Consider the following 25,685-nt stretch of genomic DNA (forward strand, 5'->3'; position numbering starts at 1 on the left):
CTTCTATTATTTCAATTTATAATGATATTCGCAACAAGTTTTCAAACTGTTTAAATATCTAAGTTTTAGACAATCACAGGATGATGGGGTAGCATCACCTACTCCAAAAACAGCGCAGTCCTATTTGGGGCGGACCACCGTTAGGGAAAAAACAGAAACTAAGCGAATCCTAAGAGTTTAGGTGCTTACTTCTTTCAACACTGGGCTGCTGTCCTATACTGCCTGGGGCCCCCTTTCTCTGAACTTTGACCACGTAAAGTAATTAGTACCAGTATGTAAGAAACTCTTCACTACACTGGCAGGAACCCGTTTACTCTTTTTTTCCTTCAAAAACAGGACCCACCAATAACATCTTTCTTCCTTGGATGAAAGCCCGGTGGATGGGGCTGAAAACACTAGCCTAGAAGCAAAGTCCCTCCCCTGTCACACCCGAGGGGAGCCCTTGTGGATGGCCCCATCATCAGAACTTAGATCCTCATCGGAATTTGCAGCTCGACCCCTGACTTAAGGATGGTCCAAACACAGCTTCAAAAAAGCTGAAAGATGTACCCTCAAGCCCTTGTACGTAGAAGGGAACTCACGACAGCGTGTTTTATTGAGGCTTCAGTGGTAACTGGCTACTAGAACTTATGCCTCTGGAAGGGGAAAGCAAACAGCAAACATTTAATGACATATCCAAACATGACATATCTAATATAAAAGTGAAAAGCAACTGCTCTGGGGCTCTCCTGCAAAGAGATACTCACCAAACATTTTCCTCATTGGACCAACATACATTCTCACTCTTGCTCTCTCCCATTTCAACTAGGGGTGACTAAGTATATTTATAAATACAGAATTTCCTTTCTAGAGACATTGAAGATTTCCCTAGTCGTGCTACCAGATCCTGGATCCAGTTCAACAAACATGTACTGAGTTCCAGTTACGTGCCAGACACTGAATAATGGGAAGATAAGTTTTTCCAAAAATGTAGTTATCTCCCTTAATTCCTGGTTCAGTTTTCTGGCAGCCTGACTAGACACAGTAACTATCAATTATGGCTTTAGTCTTATGACACCCAGGTGATCTCCAATGATTTCATTCACTAATTTAAAAACTACTTACTGATTTTTGGTTCTTTGCAAGGCTATTTCTGGTAGCAACAGAAATGTCCCTGTCTCGTGCATTAAAATCTGAAATGAGGGACAACTATATAAATAACCAAAAGCACAAGTTGAAACTGTGGCACAACAAAGGACTGTGACAATTTGAAGGAAGAGAGATCACTCAAGGGACCAAAGAAAAAAATTCAAAAAGGAAGTAGCATTTGAGACAGTCTTCAAACAAGGAAACAGTACAGTGAAAACCCAGCCATGAAAGGTATGGAATATGAACAGAGGAAGAGGGAAGAGAAAGCTGCCTGGAAAAATTACAGAGGGTCTTGAGGATCATAAAATTTTCAATTAAAAAATAAATTTAATCCACTTTGGATAAACAAATTGTGATATATCCATAGAATGGAAGATTATTTGGCAATCACAAGGCATGGCATTCTGATATATGCCACAACATGGATGAACTTTAAAAACATTAGGCCAGGGGCTTTTCCCTGGTGGCACAGTGGTTAAGAATCCACCTGCCAATACAGGGGACACAGGTTCGAGCCCTGGGCCGGGATGATCCCATATGCCGTGGAGCAACTAAGCCCATGCGCCACAACTACTGAGCCTGTGCTCTAGAGGCCGCGAGCCACAACTACTGAGCCCACGTGCCACAACTACTGAAGCCTGCGCGCCTAGAGTCTGTGCTCCGCAACAAGAGAAGCCACCACAATGAGAAGCCTGCACGCCACAACGAAGACCCAACACAGCCACAAAAAAAAAAAAAAAAACAACAACTAGGTCAAGTAAAAGAAGCCAGACACGAGGCCACATATAATTCCATTATATGAAAGAGCCAGAATAGGCAAATCCATATAGGCAGAAAGTAGATTAGCGGTTGCCTAAAGCTGGTGTGGGGGGGGGCATTGCAGGGAGATGGGAGTTACTGATAATGTTATGGGGTTTCTTTTTTTAGGGTGATGAAAATGTTCTGGAATCAGATAGTGGTGATGAATGCATAGTCCCGTGAGTCTACTAAAACCCCGTGAACTGTACACACTTATATAAACAGGTGAACTTTATAGTATGTGATTTATATCTCAATCGAGCTGTTATAGAAAATAAAATTAATCCATTTAATATTCATATAGAATTTGAATACCTAGGCTAGTGCCCTATACATATTTTTCACTTTGACATATATATTAACTAGGTATAGAGAATACCACATATGTACAGGACATAAAACATAACAGCAGGTTGAAATTTTTAAGTTTAAGGTTCATTGCCTTAGAACTTTCCTAGAAGAAATGAACCTGCTGTCTTCCTAACCCTCCAAACCCTGCAAAGTACATTTCAAGTATTAAAAAATAAATGATAAATAAGTTACATGAAGCTTTTTAACACTGGAACACAAAGTAGTTTAAGAGATTAGTGTCCTTTATATAGCATCAGGTTTAATTTTCGAATGGCATTTTTATTGAAGCTCAGGGGGCTGCATTCCATTGTATATGTTCTCCAAGACCATATAAAAAAGACCAATCATAAATTTTCAGATGCCACGTTTTTGTGCATGTTGATGGTTCATTTATTTGTTCTTAATTTCAGAAAGTGGCCTGATATTAGTATTTAATTTATTCTGTCTTCCTCTGAGAAAGACTCAAAGACTTTAGAAAGCTAACAGTTTCCTCTTCTGGGTCAAATTTACCATAAATTTCTGATTTTGTGCTTTGCTTTGTACACAATGAACTTAGAAGAAACTCAAGTAGTAGCAAAGCGACTCATCAGAAGCAAAAATCTAGCTAAATGTTCATTTTATGAGTAAAAGGAAATGAAAGGGAAAAAGATAATACAGATGCACATAAAATGATAAAAAGTTTACCAATTTTATACCATGTGCACATACTTAAGGCATAAACAGAAGGAAAATGTCTCACAATGTGCAGACCTGTGCATTGTGAGGTGGTCTGAACTTCTGAGTCTGAATGTTTATGTTCTTTAGCACAAGTGAAAGGATTACTTATTGGGTTCCTATTATGTGCCAGTTATCAAGAAAAGCATTTCCCTCATTTCAAACGTGGTTCATTACACTGCAATAATTTGATTTTCTCCTATAAGGAAACTTTAGTTAAAAACAATCTTCCAAGTATTGATTAAACCAAGTTAATATGCATACAGTTTAATAATTCAAGGTTCTTGCCAACTTTAAATAATGATCTTTTTGACAGTACGAACACTGTGATATATACCTGCATGAACTATCATTCTGTATTAAACAGAACAGCAAAGAATACTGAAAGTATTTTGCTCACAGAAGCAAACTGCTGAATAATTTATGAACTGTTCTATCATTAAAACCGAACTACTCCTCAAATGTGGGTTTTCAACTTCTCATAACTACAGGGACCAGATTCTAGCTAAGGATTGATTTTTTACATTAAAAGAAACTGCTAAATAAGAAACCAACAAGGGAAGAAAACATGTAGTTTATTAGTAGTTATTGTAGAGAGGAAAAATAACACTCCAAAACGTATTTGCAAATTCAAGTTTAAGCACTAGTTCAGGAATTATCCTGTTACCCTGATCACTAAATGGAATTCCAGAAGCTAGATATAGTACCCGTTTCTCTCCAGATCCTGGGAGGAACCAGTCATTAATTCACTCGCCAGAAACAGTTAATATACTACTTGAATTATAGACGTTAATTAAAAATAAAAGAGATCCAGCAACAAAGAAGTTTGTGGCTCAAATCAGATTTGAAATAAACTACCAGGTAACTTTTCCAAGTTTCAAGGCAGACTAATAAGACTATTTCCACACAAACACAACTATTTTCCAAAAAAAACCCATTATTTTTTTACAGGGAGTTCCAAGTATATTTTATAAATACCTGTAGAATTTTTTATATAAACATCCACATTTCCCACATTCCAGTTCCCAGAAACTAGATTCTGTTCATCAAGTATTTATTAAGATGCATGGGTAAACAATTTGGGGAAAGAAGGACATCTCACTGAAATATTTTTACTTACACGAAGAGATGCTGTGTTGTACACGTGTTATGTGTGTATGTGTGTGACGGTGACAATGGAGGAGAAACACATACTTGCTGTAAGAAGTTTGAAAATTACAGGAGAGCATTTTAAAACTATCTGTTAACGCCAACACCCATATATATTATCCCTGAGGAATATGCTTTCAAAATAAAGTGCCACGGCACTATTTTTATGTCAATTTCATGATGGGTCCGGCTTCATTCTTTGCGTGATAAAAAGTTGGAATAAAAATAAATGGTTTGCTCCTGGATTTCTCATTCTCAATAATACAAATTCAGAATGACTGAAAAGCTGTAAAGGTGGGGTTATTGATATTAATTGTTACTCATGAATGTCAATATGCTTTCTCCATCATTATCTAAAAATACACTTCATAACAGAACCACATGTGATAAGGAAAATGGGCAAATGAATAGAGCAATTCAAAACCACAGAATTACTGGGCTGGAAGCGACCTTGTGTGCTATAGGAGTGCAATTCCTTTTTAAATGGAAACCTGCCTGTGCCCTTGCCAGGACAGAGTCCCTATTTTATTCACGTGTGAATCCTTCCCACAAAGCCCAGCATGTAACAGGCACTCTATGAATACATTTGAAATGAACCACCATGTTTGTCAGATGAAGGAAATTCATTTTTTGTTTTTTTGCGGTACGCGGGCTTCTCACTGTTGTGGCCTCTCCCGCCGCGGGGCACAGGCTCCGGACGCACAGGCTCAGCGGCCATGGCTCTCGGGCCCAGCCGCTCCGCGGCATGTGGGATCCTCCCGGACCGGGGCACGAACCCGCGTCCCCTGCATCGGCAGGCGGGCTCTCAACCACTGGGCCACCAGGGAAGCCCAGGAAATTCATTTTAATGTAACAGTTTATCATCTCAGAAGGAAAGACTTCTGGCTCTGCTCCTTCTACAAAGAAATGGCTTACTGTTCATTTACATATCAGTAATGAATAAAAGCCTGAATGGGAGATCATGCAATGGCAGTCCTCAACTAATGGAAAGGATGTAATCCAGAAGTTTCTAAGTAAGTAGATTCATTTGAACTCAGAATGCATTTTCCCATAGAAACAATGTGGTACATAATGGCTCCCTTCTCTGGCCAGCCCACTAAAACTCCATTAAGTATATAGTTCCAACAGACTAAGGACCATGCAGAAAAACGTGCCATGGGAAAATGTGTCCAGCACCCCTCTGTGGGAACCACCTTGCTGCTGCCAGGAGGTGGGCTCCTTGAAGATCAGAGATGGGGGATGACCAAGAAATGGGACCAGGGCAAGGTTGTCAGCAACAACAGAAATCATGGCTTACTCCCCCTTCCACCCCAAACTCGCTGTCGGTTCCTCACTCATCCACTAAATGTGCGTATTTGGAGCATCTTCTCTCTATGTCAGGCACTATGCTAGGCCCTGGGAGGCACAGAAGAGACCAAAACCCACATGGTTTTTATCCTTCCGGAGCTTACAGTCTAACAGGGAAGACAAACACTGAAGGGTCAGAAAGGAGAATGGCGTGAGGGTGAGTGGGGAGAGGGGAGAGGTCTGATGAGCGGAAAAGGAAGAGTATTTAGAAATGTAAGGTATCATTTCCTCTCTGTTCTCCCATCTGCATTCCTTTCCTCATTGGAGGGAGAGAAGGTGAGGGACAGAAACGAACAACTAAAAAGCAGATGCAGGGAGAACTTGCATTTTCATCTCCCCTGTTTTCACCCTTTTTTATAAATCCAATGCCAACAAGCACAGGCAGAGATGACTGGCACTGATGTGGGCTGGGGGGAGTGGACCAGCAGACACTAGGGCTACAGCAGGGACCACAGGACCCAGAGGAAGGAAATCTCACCACCTCAGAACAAAGGAGAAATCACACTGTGATCAAGAATGGACAAGACAAGGCTGCACCTAAATGAGAAAAACGCCCTCCCGCTCAGGGCCCACCCAAGACAGACTCTGCTCTGGACATATAACCTCACAGACATTAAAATCCATCCCAACACCTCTCAATTTTCCCCATCATTTTCTATAACTCACTCAGGAATACTTCCACTCCTATGCCTGTATATTCTAACGAGGTTCTCTAAAGAGGGAGGAATCAGATAAACTGAAAATAGTTAATTTTTAATCATTCATCCTTTCCGAAGCTTAATCACAAGGATGCTTTAGGATGACATTAGGCTCTTTTGATTTGCAAAAAGACAAACAAATAGGTTAAGTGGTTGGAAGATTTCACCAGGTCCCGTGGGTTGGAAGGAAGGAGGCAGATTAGCTTCCACGTGGGCAGACATAAAATAACAGACTGAGGGGGAATCAATCTAAGTCATTCTTCAGGGATGGTGGCCTCTAAATAAACAAATATGACTCCAGAATGGGACGTAGGAAACACTAGTCCAATGGTTGGTCACTCTATGGGTGTGGCCCAAAGACCACCAAAACTAAAGCATCATTAAAAAAAGGAATTAAAATTTTAAACACAAAATTGCACGGGCCCACTGAGTGTGTGAACCTAAAATACAGGGTGGTGTTTCTATCAGATTTACAGAGAAGGGTAAGATCCAGAGAACATTACTTCAAATTACGAAAGGCCACCCTAACTTCCTGCTTGACTGGTCTACCCCAGTAGCCTATTTTCCACCCAGTTTTGATTCCTGAAGCACCTGGCTCCCAACCACACCTTCCTTCTTACACTGTGATCTTTGGCTCCCCTAACAGGATCTCCTCCTACTAAGAGAAAATCAATCTGTCTCTTTTGCTGGTTCCTCTCCTTCTGATTCACTCCCCAAACTAGTGTTCTGTAAGGTCTCACCATTTGTCCTCTCACTCCACAAACTCTTCCCAGACAACCACATTGATGCCCAGAGCATCAAGGGACACTTACATTCTTGTGGTTCCTGAATCTGTAGCTCTAGCCCCAGTCACCTGCCTGAGCCTAGGAGCATCTCCCAACTCACGTTAATGGTAAGTCATGGATTATTAAGGGAAACAATGCAGAAGCAAACATACAATTTTTTGGTTTAAACCAGGGAGGGCATCTGTGCTCTTCCACAGAATTTCTGTGAGGAGGAAACCTGGTACAACAGAAAGAACAGAGGTTTGGAAACAGTCACAAGTGGGTTTGAATCTCAGCATTGCCATATACCAGCTGAGTAACTTTGCTAAGTTACCCTGAGCATCAGCTTCTTTACCTGTAAAAGTGGTGGCAATAATGTGTGCTTTCCAAGGTTGTTGAGTGGATTAGAGATAAAATTTAAAAACAAAAACACCCCAAACAACAAAAAAACCACCACCCAGCACGTAACAGTTGTTCACTAAACAGAGTGCTTGCTCCTATGTCTGTGGAGGTTGCTGTTATGAGAATACACAACTTCCTCGACTTATGATGGGGTTACATCTTGATAAACCCACTGTAAGTTGAAAATATTGTAAACTGAAAAAGCATTAATACACCTAACCTGCCAAACATCATAGCTTACCCACCTTAAATGTGCTTAAAACACTTCCATGAGCCTAGAGCTGGGCAAAATCATCTAACACAAAGCCTATTTTATAGTAAAGTGTTGAATATCTTACGTAATGCACTGCGCACTGTACTGAAAGTGAAAAACAGAATGATTGTGATTCTTTCGGTTGTTTACCTTTGTGATTGTAGATGGCTGTCCGGGAGCTGCCATGGCCTCTGCCCAGCATCATGAGAGAGGGCTGTACCACAAAGGATCAAAATGCAAAATTCAAAGTACATTTTCTACTGAATGCGTATCTCTTTTACACCACTGTAAAGTCACAAAAATCCTAAGTCGAACCATCGTAAGTCGGGGACTGTCTGCTAAGAAATTATTGGTTTTGTGATGACTTCGTTTCCTCATACTGGTAGCAGAGATTTTATTTTTGAGGTTCTGTGGAAGGGTCACTGTTGTCCTTATTTTTTTGTTGTTGCGGTACACGGGCCTCTCACTGTTGTGGCCTCTCCCGTTGCGGAGCACAGGCTCCGGACGCGCAGGCTCAGCGGCCACGGCTCACGGGCCCAGCCGCTCCGCGGCATGTGGGATCTTCCCGGACCGGGGCACGAACCCGTGTCCCCTGCATCGGCAGGTGGACCCTCAGCCACTGTGCCACCAGGGAAGCCCCTGTCCTTATTTTTAATCCTTCTACCTCTACCACCAATATGATGGGTATGGTAGAGTTACCTGACTCTGTTGGGTTGTCCAGCATCTAAACTCCCCTTCCTATGTTTGTAAAATCATTAACCCTAATATTACAAAAGCAGAAAATTCCAGATGACAGTTTTCTTAGCCCTCTCCCTGACCCCACTCCCCCGTGCAATACAGAGCAGGCACATAATCAGGTCCGCTGGCTCCGCCAAACACATTCACCCCAGATTTTGAATCCCAAGAAATCTCAAGAATCAAGTACTGTACAGAAACCTGGATCTGGGGTTGGGGCAGTGTGAGCAGCTTCCAGAGGCAGTAGTGGCAGTGTCTGGGGTGTGGTGTCAGTGATGTTGCTGGTGCAAGATGTCGGGTCTGAAGTCACAGCCCAGGAGGCAGTAGTGATGTTCCCTGGACCAGTTCAGTGGCGGTGTTCCTGGTTGATGAGGTTCTGAGCTAGGTTCTCAGCTTTCCCAGGGAAACTGTGAGCTACCTAATTGCCTTCAGAAACTCCTTTCCTGATGAAATTAGCCAGAGGTTTCTGTTGCTTACACCTGAGAATCCAGACGGCTACACCAAGTCACGTGACATTTTTATTACTTTCGGTCAAAGGCCACTGTAAGATTTACAGAGTAAACAATTACGGTGAGATCCTACCGGTAAGTCAGGGAGTCAGAGTGAGCAGCTGAACAAGATGTTACTGAGCATTTCTGAAATCATCTCTTAAAAGGCATGACAGGATGAATGCGTCACCACACTGTTTTAATAGTACGAAAAAATCAGTCATATTTTAGATACTATCAGGTTGAGAGATGCAGAACAATGGCCATCCCCTCAAAAGCATTCAGTTTCTTTCTCACATGCTCTAAGGTATCCTATTGCTCAAGAATTCCAATGACTCCCTCCATAGACTTGAATTTTTACCTCCCTGCTTGATTATTCCCAAAGAAACTGTGATGCCATTCCATTAAGCGAGCTCAGTCCGGAGCATCACCTTATACTAGTCTGACAGAAAAATCTTAAAAACACACATCCTTGGGGAAAAGACCAGGTAGGAAATGAAAAGTGTAATTTTTGAAACTAGAAAAGAGCACTCATATACTTTATCTTTAATTAGAATTGATATTTCCCCTACAATCATCTAACTTCATTCACCTTGGATAATGCATTTTTGAATCTCCCCTAGTCACTATAACTAAATTGTACAGAAGTTCATATTAAATTTTTCTTTTGGCTTATTATCAGCAACGTTTACCACTGTACTTTAAAAAAAACACATATTTTCAATAAGACCCATGTGATTTCATGTGTAGAAATCACATGAAAAACAAAACTTTGGCACATGAAATTCTTACTAACAATAAGCAGAAGGATTCTGGGAAAAAGCAACGCACAAAAAAACTTTTTTTAGTATGACGGCAAGGGTTTGGGAAAAAGGAACTTACAGGAAAAAGTTTGTCTTGCCACACACACTTTTTTTTTTTTTTTTTGCTATTTTTGCAATGTCCAAGAAGAATTCCTTGTCCTAAACCTAACTTTATTTTCTATTTTATCCTCCAAAGGTCTCACAATCTTCTGATTATAAACTCCAAGTCAACCACTGAAAAGATGGTAATTCCATGGATGTAGGTTTCAGTTCAAAAAATAAACAGAATAGAAAAATGTATTTTCGATCTCAAACAATAAAAGCAAATTTAAAACAGCAAAAATGTTTTAAAAAAATCAGAATCAGAAGAATGTGAACTGTTTGTAAATTTTTCCAGTTCTGAATTCTGATTTTTTTTTAAATTATGTGATATATATGGGATTTTTGTCTCTCTCAGTATTTCAGAGAAGGATAGAGTGGTGAATCTAGTCATACAAAGGAAGCTTCTGTCTAAGCCAGGATTCATATAGTTAGATCATTTGCACAAGGCCGTATAGTTTTATGCCACATTCATAAAAGATCTGTTTTCTCTTCTACTCTCTAAAATCCTTATTAACCAGAGATCCTGAAAAATCAAGCAGGCTGCAACCTGCCTGGCCTTCCGAAATAAGAACCTCTTTTAGGATATTTCGAACTAAGAGTGACTCATGGGGGAAAGTGGGTTGCTGTTAAACTGAGATCTTCTACATTAGGGTTCCCCAGTTTTTTGCTCAAAGAGAAGCCCCGCGATGGGCACAGGTTAGAGGGAGAGACTGTTATATGGTGGAGGAGGTCATCACCATCACTCTAGGTTGACCAACACCCTCTGGCCCTGGGAACCCCTGCAAACCTCAGAGAGGCCCTATATGGAGGGGAGAGGCATTCCAGGGAAGACTCCAAAATATCCACCCCGAGATCCCAATTTCTAGGTAGGGGCCTGATGATAAACGAATATGGGAAGGACACGGTCAATATGGAATGGGACACACAGTCCTACAGAGGGTTTAGGGGAATCACACACGAGAGGATGCACACCTGTCAGAAAGGTCAACTGACAAGGACAGAGGATGCCTTAGGAAACCCAATAACCCTATAACTGTGGGTGAATTAAGCACCATAGGTCAGCGTAACCCCACAGTGACCAGGCATCAGAAACGCTCATCACAAAGCATGTGGACATGTTCTCTCATTGTGCACTGAGCTAGGAGGGGGACAAGACTCACCGAGTCACTTTCTCCTTCATTGTTTCTGTATTGGGCACAGACGGATGAAAATGGTCCCACTGGTTTGGTTTGTCCGTTTCTGCTTGTGTACACAGTTCATTAACGGACAAAGTTAACATCTGCTTTTAGGATCAGATGTTTCTGGTATCAGACATGGCAGGCTGGTTGTCATCTGCACTGAGGAGTGGTCCTCTGGCCAGGAGTTGCTATAGTTTCACGTCGACTTCCTGTTCCTCAGAGGAAACAGAAATGCCCCCCTCTTTCCCCAGGAGGCTGACCCTGGGCCACCTGACAGCTGGGCCCCTCTGCTACATCCCTCCTCAAGTACTGGTTAATTTTTAATGCCATTTAAAATGTTCTCGCACGTTTACTTAGCTCTGCAGTTTATAACAAACCTACCAAACAGGACAAACCAGTCTGGATTATATAACATGGAAATAAGCCTGGGCGCTGAGGAGGGAGCTGACAGCAGACGAGCTGCAACTATGGTTAAACCGGTTCAACCTCAGTACACCTGAAGGCAGCCTTTTCCCTGCTCCCTCCTAGAACTTTATAGTTAAAATAAGGAGAAGACAAAAACCGACCCAAAAAAGTTATTAGATGTGTCCCCACAAATACCGACCAGTAAGTCACTAAAGTGAATTAAAAGGGACATGAAAGTCAATATTTACATTTCGTCTAGTTTTTTTTAATCTGGTGCACCTACTGAATAACTCATATTTGGACCTAACAATATTAACACATTCTAAAGGGGTTATCAGTAATTAATAGCTTCTTCCCACACACGTGCTGCCAGTTTAAACGTGGGGAAAGAGCCTGAACTCAAGTTTCACCAGTGCTGCTCTATGACGCCAATAAACTTTTATAGTTTCATGCATGTACTTGTTTAAGAAACAGATGCCATATCTGCCACCCTCAGAGATGTTCAAGATGTACTAAACAGTGAAACTGGTAACACTGCATACTGTACTAATTCTATAATTCAAGAAACCGACAGAGAAGCCCCAAGAATATAATACTTAACATTTTATAATAAAAAAGGAAAACACTGAACTGCTAGTTTTTCATATTAATCCTACACTGCTTCATGAATTACATGATTACAATCACTTAAACATTTTTTTAATTTTAAACAGGCTGTTAGGAATCAACTGGAAAAAAAAACCTATGAAGAATCAAAGTTGGGAATTCCCTGGTGGTCCAGTGGTTAGGACTCCGCACTCTCACTGCCGAGGGACCAGGTTCGATCCCTGGTTGGGGAATTAAGATTCCGCAAGTCACGTGGCATGGCCAAAAAAAAAATTATATTAAAAAGAAAAAGAATCAAAGTTGTATTTATATAATTAGTTAAGAGTAGATGGTGACTGGGACTTCCCTGGTGGTCCCATGGTTAAAAAACTCACAGTCTGAGGGCTTCCCTGGTGGCGCAGTGGTTGAGAGTCCACCTGCCAATGCAGAGGACGCGGGTTCGTGCCCCGGTCCGGGAAGATCCCACATGCCGCGGAGCGGCTGGGCCCGTGAGCCATGGCCGCTGAGCCTGTGTGTCCGGAGCCTGTGCTCCGCAACGGGAGAGGCCACAACAGTGAGAGGCCCGTGTACCGCCAAAAAAAAAAAAACAAAAAAAAACTCACAGTCTAACCTTACACCTAAAGTAACTAGAGAAAGAAGAACAAAAAGAACCCCAAAGTTAGCAAAAGGAAAGAAATCATAAAGATCAGAGCAGAAATAAATGAAATAGAAACGAAGAAAATAGCAAAGATCGATAAAACTAAAAGCTGATTCATTCAGAAGATAAACAAAATTGATAAACCTTTAGCCAGACTCATCAAGAAAAAACGAGAGAGGACTCAAATCAATAGAATTAGAAATGAAAAAGGAGAAATTACAACTGACACCGCAGAAACGCAAAGGATCATAAGAGACTACTACAAACAACTATATGACAATAATATGGACAACCTGGAAGAAATGGACAAATTCTTGGAAAGGTACAACTTTCTAAGACTGAACCAGGAAGAATCAGAAAATATAAACAGACCAATCACAAGTAATGAAATTGAAACTGTAATTAAAAACCTTCCAACAAACAGAAGTCCAGGACCAGATGGCTTCACAGGTGAATTCTATCTAACAGTGAGAGAAGAGCTAACACCTATCCTTCTCAAACGCTTCCAAAAAATTGCAGAGGGAGGAACATACCCAAACTTGTTCTATGAGGCCACCATCACCCCGATACCAAAACCAAAGATACCACAACAAAAGAAAATTACAGACCAATATCAGTGATGAACATAGATGCAAAAATCCTCAACAGAATACTAGCAAACAGAATCCAACAACACATTAAAAAGATCATGCACCATGATCAAGTGGGATTTAACCCAGGTCATTTAACCCAGAATTCTTTAATATATGCAAATCAATCAATGCAATACATCATATTAACAAATTAAAGAATAAAAACCATATAATCATCTCAATAGATGCAGAAAAAACTTTTGACAAAATTCAACACCCATTTATGATAAAAACTCTCCAGAAAGTGGGCACAGAGGGAACTTACCTCAACATAATAAAGGCCATATACAACAAACCCAAAGCCAACATCCTTCTCAATGGAGAAAACCTGAAAGCATTTCCTCTAAGATCAGGAACAAGGCAAGGATGCCCACACTCACCCTACTATTCAACATAGTTTTGGAAGTCCTAGGCACAGCAATCACAGAAGAAAAAAAATAAAAGGAATCCAAACTGGAAAAGAAGAAGTAAAACCGTCACCGTTTGCAGATGACATGATACTATACACAGAGAATCCTAAAGATGCTACCAGAAAACTACTAGAGCTAGTCAATGAATTTGGAAAAATTGCAGGATACAAAATTAATGCACAGAAATCTCTTGCATTCCTATACACTAACAACAAAAGATCAGAAAGAGAAATTAAGGAAATAATCCCATTTACCATCTCAAAAAAAAGAATAAAATACGTAGGAATGAATCTGCCTAAGGAGGCAAAAGACCTGTACTCTGAAAACTATAAAACATTGATGAAAGAAATAAAAAATGACACAAATGGAGAGATATACCACATTCAAGGACGGTTAGAATCAATACTGTTAAAATGACTATACTACCCAAAGCAATCTACAGATTCAATGAAATCCCTATCAAGTTACCAATGGCATTTTTCATAGAATTAGATCAAAAATTTTACAATTTGTATGAAAACACAAAAGACCCTGTGAATAGCTAAAGCAATCTTGAGAAAGAAAAAAGAGTTGGAGGAATCAGCCTCCCTGACTTCAGACTATACTACAAAGCTACAGTAATCAAGATAGTATGGTATTGGCACAAAAACAGAAATATAGACCAATGGTACAGGATAGAAAACCCAGAGATAAACCCCCGCACCCATGGTCAACTAATCTACGACAAAGGAGGCAAGAACACACAATGGAGAAAAGACAGTCTCTTCCATAAGTGGTGCTGGGAAAACTGGACAGCTACATGTAAAAGAATGAAATTAGAACACTCCCTAACACCATACACAGAAATAAACTCAAAATGCATTAAAGACCTAAACGTAAGACCCGACACTATAAAACTTTTAGAGAAAACCATAGGAAAAACTCTCTTTGACATAAATCACAGCAACATCTTTTTCGACCCACCTCCTAGAGTATTGAAAATAAAAACAAAAATAAACAAATGGGACCTAATGAAAATTAAAAGCTTTTGCACAGCAAAGGAAACCATAAACAATATGAAAAGACAACCCTCAGAATGGGAGAAAACATTTGCAAACGAAGCAATGGACAAAGGATTAATCTCCAAAATATACAAATAGCTCATGCAGCTCAATATCAAAAAAACAAACAACCCAATCCAAAGATGGGTGAAAGACCTAAATAGACATTTCTCCAAAAAAGACATACAGATGGCCAAGAGGCACATGAAAAGCTGCTCAGTATCACTAATTATCAGAGAAATGCAAATCAAGACTACAATGAGGTATCACCTCACACTGGTCAGAATGGCCATCATCAAAAAATCTACAAACAATAAATGCTGGAGAGGTTGTGGAGAAAAGGGAACCCTCTTGCACTGTTGGTGGGAATGTAAATTGATACAGCCACTATGGAGAACAGTATGGAGGTTCCTTAAAAAACTAAAAACAGAACTACCATATGACCCAGAAATCCCACTCCTGGGCATATATCCAGAGGAAACCATAACTCAAAAAGATACATGCACCCCAATGTTCATTGTAGCACTATTTACAATAGCCAGGACATGGAAGCAACCTAAGTGTCCACTGACAGATGAATGGGTAAAGAAGATGTGGTACATATATACAATGGAATATTACTCAGCCATAAAAAGGAACGAAATTGGGTCATTTGTAGAGATATGGATGGACCTAGAGTCTGTAATACAGAGTGATGTGAGCCAGAAAGAGAAAACCGAATATCATATATTAACTCATGTATGTGGAATCTAGAAAAATGGTACAGATGAACTTAGTCCCAGGGCAGGAATAGAGACGTAGACATAAAGAACAGACATGTGGACATGGGGTGGGGGGGAAGGGGAGGGTGGGATGAATTAGAAAGTTAGGTTTGACATAAATACACTACCGTGTGTAAAACAGATAGCTAGTGGGAACCTGCAGTATAGCACAGGGAGCTCAGCTCAGGGCTCTGTGATGACCTAGAGGGGTGGAATGACGTGGGGAGGCGTTTGGGAGGGAGGTCCAAGAGGGCGGGAATACATGTATATATATAGCTGATTCACTTTGTTGTACAGCAGAAACTAACACAACATTGTAAAGCAATTATACTCCAATTAAAAAAAAAAAAAAAGACTCCACGTTCCCCATGCAGGGGGCCCAGGTTCGATCCCAGGTCAGGGAACTAGATCCCGCATGCTGCAACTAAAGATCCCTCGTGCTGCAACTAAGACCCGGCACAGCCAAATAAATAAATAAATATTTAAAAAAACAAAAAAGAGTAGATGGTGATTTTGTAAATGTAAGAATCATATAGAACACTGAAAAAATTACAAAGAAATCAGTGAAGTTCAACAAAAGCTGGCTGCAATTTAATAACTTTGGTCTAGACACTTAAAAGCATATATATTTATACACACACACAACTGGCATATAAAATGTAAATATATATGCTCATTATAATATTTGTTAAAAATTCAGGCTCGGTGTAATGTACCAGCCCTTTCTTTTTTAGGTTCTCATTTTTTTTAAGTTTTAATAGCTATGATCAAATTTGTTCTTTCCTGTTTTTGATACTCCATATTTGTGATTTTAAAATATCAGTCTTATGGCCCACTTTTGAAGAGATAAGGAAAAAAAGCTCCAATCAGGGGAAAAATAAACCCTTTTCTGACAATCTTATTAAATGTACATTTAACATATTATTTCAAAATCTTTCGCAGGAGGGGTGAATGTTACTGTCATCAGGGGGTATCTTTCCATTTCTGAGAGTAAGCGTGAAGACAGGAGAGCAAACAGGCCTAAACTATGCAAAATGCCACACTGTGGCAGGCACCCACAGCTTCAACAGATACTAGATTCACCTCATTCCTTTGTCATCCCTACCTACCCTTTGCTGCAATAGGAAACAGGAAAAAAAAAAAAAATCAAAGTGCATGGTTTTTGAAAAAGCTCCCTGGTGATTTTTTTTTTTTGCAGTATGCGGGCCCCTCACTGCTGTGGCCTCTCCCGCCGTGGAGCACAGGCTCCGGACGCGCACGCCCAGCGGCCACGGCTCACGGGCCCAGCCGCTCCGCGGCATGTGGGATCTTCCCAGACCGGGGCACGAACCCGCGCCCCCACCATCGGCAGGCGGACTCCCAACCACTGCGCCACCAGGGAAGCCCCCTGGTGATTTTTATACTCTCCTGAGTATACTCCTGAGCATCTGTGTACTGACCCCCAAAATGAGAACTCAAGATAGGCATTGCCTCATCTCACCCTTAAATGCACTATATCCAAATGCCTGAGAACCCCTGGTTTCAACTGACTACTCCCCTGGCTAGTTTTAGAGCCCAAAGTTGTGGCTGCAGCCAGACAGGTGTCAACGCATCAACTGTGATACAGGCCCCCAAAAGAGAACCTTGTAAAGACCATTTCTCTACGCCTCAGAGCTGAGCCAGGCTGCCATCTTTATGATCTGAGCAACCACTGGCTAGGAGGTGACTCCACAGGTGCCCTAGTTTATCCTGTCTGTCCTGTTCCCATATTTGTGTTCACATGATAAGCTTGCAGAAGAGTTGCTCCAGCGAGGCTCACGGAAAGAGCTTCAGGACTAATTCTGCAGAGACAAAAACCAGGCAGAGCAAGAACTCAAACTCATCCCGGAGAGATTACCAAAAGCTTTTTGGGAGACAAGTCCTAAGGTGCTATTCTAAAAAAAAAACCACAAAAAAGTGGTGGAAAGAGAAGATCTGAAATTTCTGCAGAATTTGAACGGAGAAAACGAAAAATTTATTTTGTTCAGAGGGTAAGGGACGTATCCTAAATACCATCTTCTAAAAGGTTTCCCCTTCAAGAACAAAACGTCAACACTTCACAGGCTCGGATCTCCACACTCCTCCCACAAATTCCCATCGCTCACTTGGCAGGCGTCCAGATGGCCTAGTTCAGCTGGCAAACATTCAAATAGTTATTCCAAATATGTTAATGAGGCTAACAGGGTGCTCCCACCACGTCACCCCACCCTCCCTTTCTTTGTGTGAACTGAACCTGTGCAGGTTAAAACAGGTGTGCCAGACACTTGCTAAGTGAGATTACTGACTGTTAGCTAAGTGACTGCCAATTTAAAATAAGCATTTAGGGAGAATGGCTTTGCTCAAATGTATGTTGTCTTTTGAAAGGAATATTTTGACATTCAACCCACTCCCACTCCAGTAATCCTCTATGGGTGTAAAAATATAAGCATCAGTGATTTACATTCTTTCAGTGCCATAGTCAAAGTATCTTAAAGATTCCAAGGTACTTGACAAGTATTCTTTTAAAAAGAACTTCCCAGTGACATATGTTTCATTCTGCAAACGAAGACATGGAATTAGTGGTTACACACTGGGAAAGATAATGATAACTGGAAATCACCGGCAGGTTTACTAATTTGTTAATTTATCGGTTAAGGAATTTATTCAACAATATCTCTTTAGCCCAACATTAAGTATTTCCTCTGTGAACCCCAAAGAAATCACAAAGGCTCATCTTTGGTTTGTATGTATTCTAAAAAATCTCAAAATTTCCCCCACAAAATCAGACTACCTAAAAGTTTTCATTCCTCTTTCTCCCTGCCTCCCCCCCAAAAAGCTTTAACTTGTTTCTTCATCCACACAGACATTCCACACATAGTCTGAATTTTAAAATAGGCCATGCAGCTTCACTGTCAGGAGAATAGAAACTGCCAGTTCCAAAAAAATCTCAGCATCGCCTGGTCCCTAAATTAGCCCCAAATCACCAGACCTTATACAGGAAGACAGGATCCAGTATTTTAAGTTTAAAAATTAAAGGGAGGTTGGAAGGAAGGTATAAATGGGATTACATACTTACCCAGGGTGACTCATGCTCATATGATCAAGATTAAACTGAGCACGGAATCTACAATCAGGAAAGAATTTTTTCTCGGGGGCAGAAAGGGGTGTGGCATTTCCAAATGAGCACTAAGGTAGGATCTTCTGTGTGGATTAGGTGAGCAAATCCCACATAATTAACTTCCTACTATCAATACAAGAAAGAAGCAAACACAGGTGAGCTGCATGCCTTCCCAAAAGGTGCCAGTCTAAAGCCCCTTCAGATGTTTCCAAGGCTCCAGAGATTAGATGGAGAAGCAAAAGAGACTGGGGTGGCACAACCGTGTCAATACACTTAACATTACTGAACTGTGCACTTAAAAATGGGTAAGAGGGTAAATTTTATGTGTTTTTTTAAAAAAATAAAAATTTTAGGGCTTCCCTGGTGGCTCAGTGGTTGGGAGTCTGCCTGCCGATGCAGGGGACGCGGGTTCATGCCCCGGTCTGGGAAGATCCCACATGCCGCAGAGCTGCTGGTCCTGTGCTCCACAGTGGGAGAGACCACAGCAGTGAGAGGCCCACATACCGCAAAAAAAAGAAAAAAAAAAGAAAAATTTAAAAAAAGAGTGAGAGACTGGGGTGAACTTACCACATTGTCACTGCTCTGAGGGGCAGCTAAAATGCTCTTAAAATGTCAAAGCATTTGAATTTTGGAAAGTACAACAACCCACTGAAGATGGGGATAGATGTGGCAGATTGGGAATGGCACCGGGCTGGGTGTCAGGAAGCTTGCATCCATGACTACCTCTGCCTGCTAAAACCAACTGGCCTTGAACTCAGGGTATTTCCTTGGCCTCAATTCCCTAGGTCCTCATTTTCTCACTGCGAATAGGATCAGTAATTAAGTTTTCCTCCTTTCACTACTTTAAGAAAAGTATTTCTTCTCCTTAAGTATTTCAATAAAAATCTCAAAGTTATGAAAAGTTATTCTGCTCTGGAAATACACGGTTTAGAAACAACAGATTCTCTTTGAAAAACAAACATGAATGTTTTCAACACGAGAACCTTATCTGAAACATTAAAAATACTTCAATATCCATGTTCCAATATCCCTCAGTTAATAAGAACATGGGTTTCTCAACATATAACTGTTTCTCCAGCTTGGGAATAAATATCGCATTTGCTAAAATATTTAGTATGCATAAAACCTACCATAAAAGAGTATGTTTTAGCTGTTTAAGCATCACTGAAATCAGTAGGGAGATACTAAACTTTTAAATATATCTGAGTATTAAAAATTATATCTTAAAACAGAAATAATCAAAGTACCAACATCCTATGAATTTTAAGTCAATCTATGCATTTTCTATTTAAATATAAGTAAATATAAAATCATTAGAAGTTAAAATATGTATATTCAGTTTAATGATGTCTTATTTAATTATGAAAGAGACATTTTAGTAACATGCAAAGGGCAATACACCTGCTTACCTAATATTTTACAACTTCTGCTTAACTAACATTTTATAACTTTTTTTTCCTATATGTTAAAGCAAAGCCAGAAATTTTAAAGTTAAAATACTCCCACTGAAAACTGATAAGCTATATATTTTTTTATGCTGCACTTGGATGACTAATGTTGCGGTTCTCCCCAGGAGCATTTACACTTGTTTACAGCAAATTTAAATATTCATTGGAAACATCTATCACTGTGTTAAACAACATATGGGTTAGAATAAATTATAGAAAAAAATCTGAAAAAATAACTAGAACTATCAAGAGACTCCTAAGAAAACAGGTCTACCAAGTATATGGTTTTAAAAATACAGGAAAGCAAGGCAATAAAGTCACCTGAAATGCAAAGAGCAAGGCGTGAGCCCAGCCTTCGTGCGGGACAGACGTCACAGGAGTCTAGCCTTTCTTGATAGAAGCTGGCTCTGGGTCTCCACCACCAGCCAGCAACAGCCCTTCTATTCACTTCAGGAGCAAAGCGATCTACTAACTGAACGTACTTGAACTCTGGGTGCAGTGAGAGGGTGTGGTAGACACTTCGTATAATAACAATTAGTGATACCGTATAATCCTACGTGCAGGACAGAAGTCACAGGAGTCTAGCCTTTCTTGATAGAAGCTGGTTCTGGGTCTCCACCACCAGCCAGCAACAGCCCTTCTATTCACTTCAGGAGCAAAGCGATCTACTAACTGAACGTACTTGAACTCTCGGTGCAGTGAGAGGGTGTGGCAGACACTTCGTATAATAACAATAGTGATACCGTGTAACAGCAATAATGCTACTCAACACTTACAAAGCAGATGGGAAGATTCTCTAAGATCTTGCAGGCAGATGGGCAGAGTATCTCCCTGAGTAAGGAAATGGAGGGGAAGGGAGAGAGGGTGAAGGATGGAGAAATGGAAGGGAGGGAGGAAAGGTCAGCCAGCTCATCAGTATGACACCACAGTGGTGAAAAGTCGACAGTACAATCTGGGTTCCCAGCATGGAGAAATGAACACTCTTGACACCGAGACGGTTAGGGTAGAGTAAATTGAAAGACGCACACTCTGATGAAGAGATGGTTAGAGCAGGGTAAGGAAGGAATTAACAAAAGCTGATGATAGCCATCATTTTATAAGTAACTCCCCCAATGCCTCTTATTTTGGGAGGAGGGTGTCAATCTCTTTCTGCAAGGTATAAATAGAATCAAAAAGTTCCCCTAAGAAAATACTATCTGATAGCTTTCTAAAAACAGAGTGAACTCTGTAAGTAGTTGGAAATAAATTCTTTATTCCTCTGCTAGGATTAAATAACCATTCCCACCTGGGCCACTTCTTGGCCAATTTTCTAAGATAGAGTCTGTCTTATCTCTCTCTCTCTCTCTTGCTCTCGTTCTTTAAAACGGACTTTAAAATCAAAGTTTAGGTTCAAAGAAACAGATTAGAATATATACATTACATACAGGGAGAGAAAGAGAGACAGACAGGCAGGCAGACAGAAATTTGAAAACAGAACTTCTTTAGTCATGTATAACTATTTTGGTGCTCTGTTACAAACCAACCACATCTCAACTAACCAAAACTTAGGGCAAACTAGACATGTACTATAAAGACAGTGGGAAAAAAATATCTGAAATTAGAACTATTCCAGGAAACCTGGACTGTATTTTAATAATAGGCTTTCAGATCCCATAACCAGAATAACCAGAACTTCTGGTTACGGCACGCGGGCCTCTCACTGCTGTGGCCTCTCCCGTTGCGGAGCACAGGCTCCGGACGCGCAGGCTCAGCGGCCACGGCTCACGGGCCCAGCCGCTCCGCGGCATGTGGGATCTTCCCGGACCGGGGCACGAACCCGCGTCCCCTGCATCGGCAGGCGGACTCTCAACCACTGCGCCACCAGGGAAGCCCAATCCTCTTCATCTTTAAGCCATTCATAAAGCTCTCGATTCACGAATGCGCGTTCTTTTTCAAATCTATACCTGCACAGTACCTTCCTTGATTTCATCACATCTTTGAGCTTCTTGGCGATGGTTAGGTACTTTCTCATGTTCTTACCTTTCTAAAAATTCCCTTTCACTTTTGTCATCCTCTAAATATGTCCCCTTTAGGGGAAACTTTGATCTAAATCACATATTTTTTAAAGGATCACTGCATATTTCCCTTATCTCACAGAAAAGAGGCTGCAGTTACTTTCTGAGTTTTGGTTCTTGCCTTCCTATCCCACTCTCTATACACATTTACTTCTACTGGATTTTCTTCCTTTTCCCATGTTTCCTCCATGCTAACTCAGCACTTATCCAAGTATAAGGTAAGGACCACCTACATCAGAATCACCAGGGATTTGAGAGTTAGAAAATGCAGTTTTCTGGACCTCTACCGATATTTACTAAAAATTTCAGAAAGGGCAAAGGCTCCAGAATGTTCATTTCAGAAGTTACCCAGGTGATTTGTATGCACATTAAAGTTTGAGGTCCACTGCCCCAAACCCTTGATTCTTCCTTCACCAAAGGACACAGGGACTCCACCGAACTATTACATGAACAAGTGCCATCAGAGCATCTGAGAAGAGAGGGCAGCATGGCAGTTCTGTTCACCTTCCTTTTGAAATACAGATAGAGGAGCTAACAAAGTTTGGAGACTGAGCTGACTGTGAGACACCAGCACAAATGCAGACTCAGCCCTGCTCCATGGCTGCTGCCAATTACAGTAGCCAGACCTGCAAGAGGACTGATTACATGTAATTTATAAAAAGTAAACAAGCTGAGCAGCTTGTGAACAATGAGTGGTGATATTCAAGCCAAGAGGTAATAAAAAGCATGAATAAATGACTCAGCATCCCCCTCCCCACCCAGACAACAATTGGCTGTACTCCAGCTAGGATTAGCATGGGGGAAAAAAAAAAAAAGAGAGTATTTGGGGCAATGATTTAAATGATAACAGACCATTTACCATTGGAGAGAGATTTCTGTCTCTTGCAGAAACCCTTGTGACAGGGGTGCATGGCCCCAACCTCTGGGGTTCAAAAGATCAGGCATCTAAATGACTTTTTCTCAACCTTATTGAAGCCAGAAAAGGAAATGCCTGGGTCCAAGGCTGCAACACAGTCCTGTACCTGAATTATGGCTTTTAAAGGAAACACAGGGAAATAAACCAAATGAATAATACAGCTGTAGGAACCAAGCTTTATGAAGGATTCCTCTACCTGAGGGTTTCCCAACTTCTGCCCTATTGATATTTGGGGCTGGGTCATTCTTGGTTGCAAAGGCTGTCCCGTGCATTGTAGGATGTTTAGCAGCATCCCTGCCTCCACCCACCAGCTGCCAGTAGCACCCCCAGTGGCGACAACCAAAAAACATCTCCAGGCATTGTTAAATGTCTCTGGCAGGGGCAAAATCACCTTCCCACTTCCACTAAAAACCACTGCTGTACACGGACACATCACGAAGAAACGTTCGTATTAGTGAATTAGCTCGAGGAACATATTTTTGACATCATAAAGATCTCATGATTTTTGCTTTTAAATATACATATATATACGTCTCTTAAGTCTGTGATCCTACTTTTTAAAATATATTTTTCCGATACCAGGGGCTACAATACACAATCTTAATACGGTTTCAGGAAGCTATTCAAGCCACTACAAACGTGCCATGTAAGGAAATAACTAGTGGGCTCCTTGCCTTTCCGAGTCACAATCAATAAGCTGTCAACTTTATCGCCGAAGGATTCATGTCCACTTGACACAGCCAAGGTGTCCATCAGGTACAGGCCACCAAGTGCTAGAGCCCGTAAAACTTTCAGGAGCCCACAAAAAGTGTCTTCATATGAATTTCATTTAAAATCAGAATAAAATATGAACATAATAAGGATAATAACTATCTAATAATAAATCCAGCTTGGAATATATTCATCTATCTGGACACAGTTGCAAAATATAATTTTTATTCTTTTTTTTGTTAGAGGAAGGGAGCCCTTGAAGGCAAAAGTACTGGGGGCTCGTGAAAAATCACAATGAGCCCCAGCATCAAAAGGGGGAACAAGAAATTAAACAAACAAGTGCAATCCGGTGCAATGGGCACTGTCCTGGGGGAATGGCCGAGCATCGAAGGGGAACAAAACAGATGCTCTTGGCCCGCTGGGTCTGCATGGGTGAGTGATAGTGGTGGCGGGAGCTCGAGGGAGGCTCCCGGGGTAGCCTTGGTGTGGAGGCAGAGAGAGGAGGGCCAGGAATCCCTGGAGGAGAGAAGCGCACAGGCCAAGGCCAGAGTGAGGGATCACAAAGCCAATTCGGGACCTGAAAGCTCAGTACAGCTGAAGCGGAGCGCGTGAGTGCGAAGGAGGTACATGCACGGGCCACATCACAGGGAACCCTGCAAGCCAAGAGAAGGGGTTTGGGCATTCCTCAGAGCAAAGGAACCCTGTGGAACAGCCTCAAACTGGAGCCTGGGACGATCAGATCTGGGTTTCAGAAAGGCCATGCTGGCTGCCTTGATGAAGCTGGTTTGGAGGGACGCAAGGATGGAGACAGGGAGATGAACTAGCGACTGCAGAAATCCGGCAGAAAGGCAAAGGCAGCTTAGGCAACACAGCGGTCAGGAAGTCAAGAGATCTCTGGAAGGTAAAGCTGACAGGATTTGGTCACTGGATGTGGAGAAGGAGAAGAGAACAAAGAAAACCCTCTGGCTTAAGCCACTGGGAAAGGGATGGTGGCGTGACTGACTGAGAGAGGGAACAGCGAGAGGACGGGGTTTAGGGAAAGGATGGTAAGCCCTGCTGTGGGCATGCGGACTCTCCGTTGCTGTGGGGATCTAAGCAGTTAGAGATCTACTAACCAGTTAGAGCCAAAGATGTGGAGTGACAAATGGGCTGAAATGGTGTCTTCAGATCATCAGCATATAATTCAGGGGCATTTCACTGGGCTTTATGATCCACAGATGGGCTTTAAAAGTTAGGAAGCGTGCAAGGGGATAATAAGGTTTGTGTGTAAGTTTGTAAGAATTCTGTGGACACTACTATATATAAAATAGATAACCAGCAAGGACCTACTGTATAGCAGAGGGAACCATACTCAATATCTTGTAATAACCTACAATGGAAGAGAATCTGAAAAAGAATATATAACTGAATCACTCTGCTGTACACCTGAAACTAACAAAACTGTAAATCAACTAACAACCAGCATGATGTGGGCACTGGCCAAGCAGGGGGGAAAAAAAAAAAAGAATTCTATGGAAATGGAGAACATGGAGCTTTTATCAAATTTTCAAAAAAGTTCATGAACGCCCAATGGATGAAGAACTACTAACGGTGTGACATGGGAGTCGAGAGCATCCAGGGCTAGCCAGCACTAGAACACTTAGGAACTCCAACACTTCCAGAAACCAGAGCCTGGTATCAGGAAGGCACAGGGAAGAACATATTTTGAGAAAATGGACTGGTTATCTCCAACGATGTAGTCAAGAGTTTCATGAAAAATAAAAACTAAAAAGTTCAGATCTAGTTCTGCTAGATTGGGCAACCATCTGGGATCTTAGTGGGAGCCGGGTTAGGTAAGGATGGTGGAAGAGGACCCGGGCTGTATTCCACTCTGAGATGAGCAGCAGGTGAGGAAGAGGGGGCCGCCAGGTGGACACAACCCACCCACGAGTCTGGCTGGAAAAGGGAGCAATACAAAGAGTCTCGCTCCAGCCCCATCTTTGAAAATTGAATCCATCTTTTTTTTTTTTTTTTTTTTTGCGGTACGCGGGCCTCTCACTG

At 41.4% G+C, this 25,685-nt stretch overlaps 1 protein-coding gene across 6 annotated transcripts in view; it reads right to left on the minus strand.

Moving 5' to 3' along the window:
• Positions 1 to 25,685, minus strand: part of GAB1 (GRB2 associated binding protein 1) — a 139,043-nt gene that overhangs the window by 103,512 nt on the left and 9,846 nt on the right. The window contains exons 1-2 of one of the 6 annotated variants that reach the window (XM_089912417.1): positions 20,286 to 21,230; positions 7,755 to 7,818 (exon numbers count right to left, since the gene is read on the minus strand). The exons of the other annotated variants lie outside the window; for them this stretch is intronic. Of the exons in view, the coding sequence (XP_089768543.1) occupies positions 7,755 to 7,790 (36 nt within the window). The 5' untranslated portion in view covers positions 7,791 to 7,818; positions 20,286 to 21,230. Of the gene's footprint in view, positions 1 to 7,754; positions 7,819 to 20,285; positions 21,231 to 25,685 lie in introns of those variants that run through there. 6 annotated transcript variants of the gene reach the window in all.

This window comes from Delphinapterus leucas, chromosome 5, assembly GCF_059928025.1.
Source record: "Delphinapterus leucas isolate spDelLeu-1000000601 "Yukka" chromosome 5, BTC_Dleu_Yukka2, whole genome shotgun sequence".
Lineage (NCBI taxonomy): Eukaryota > Metazoa > Chordata > Mammalia > Artiodactyla > Monodontidae > Delphinapterus > Delphinapterus leucas.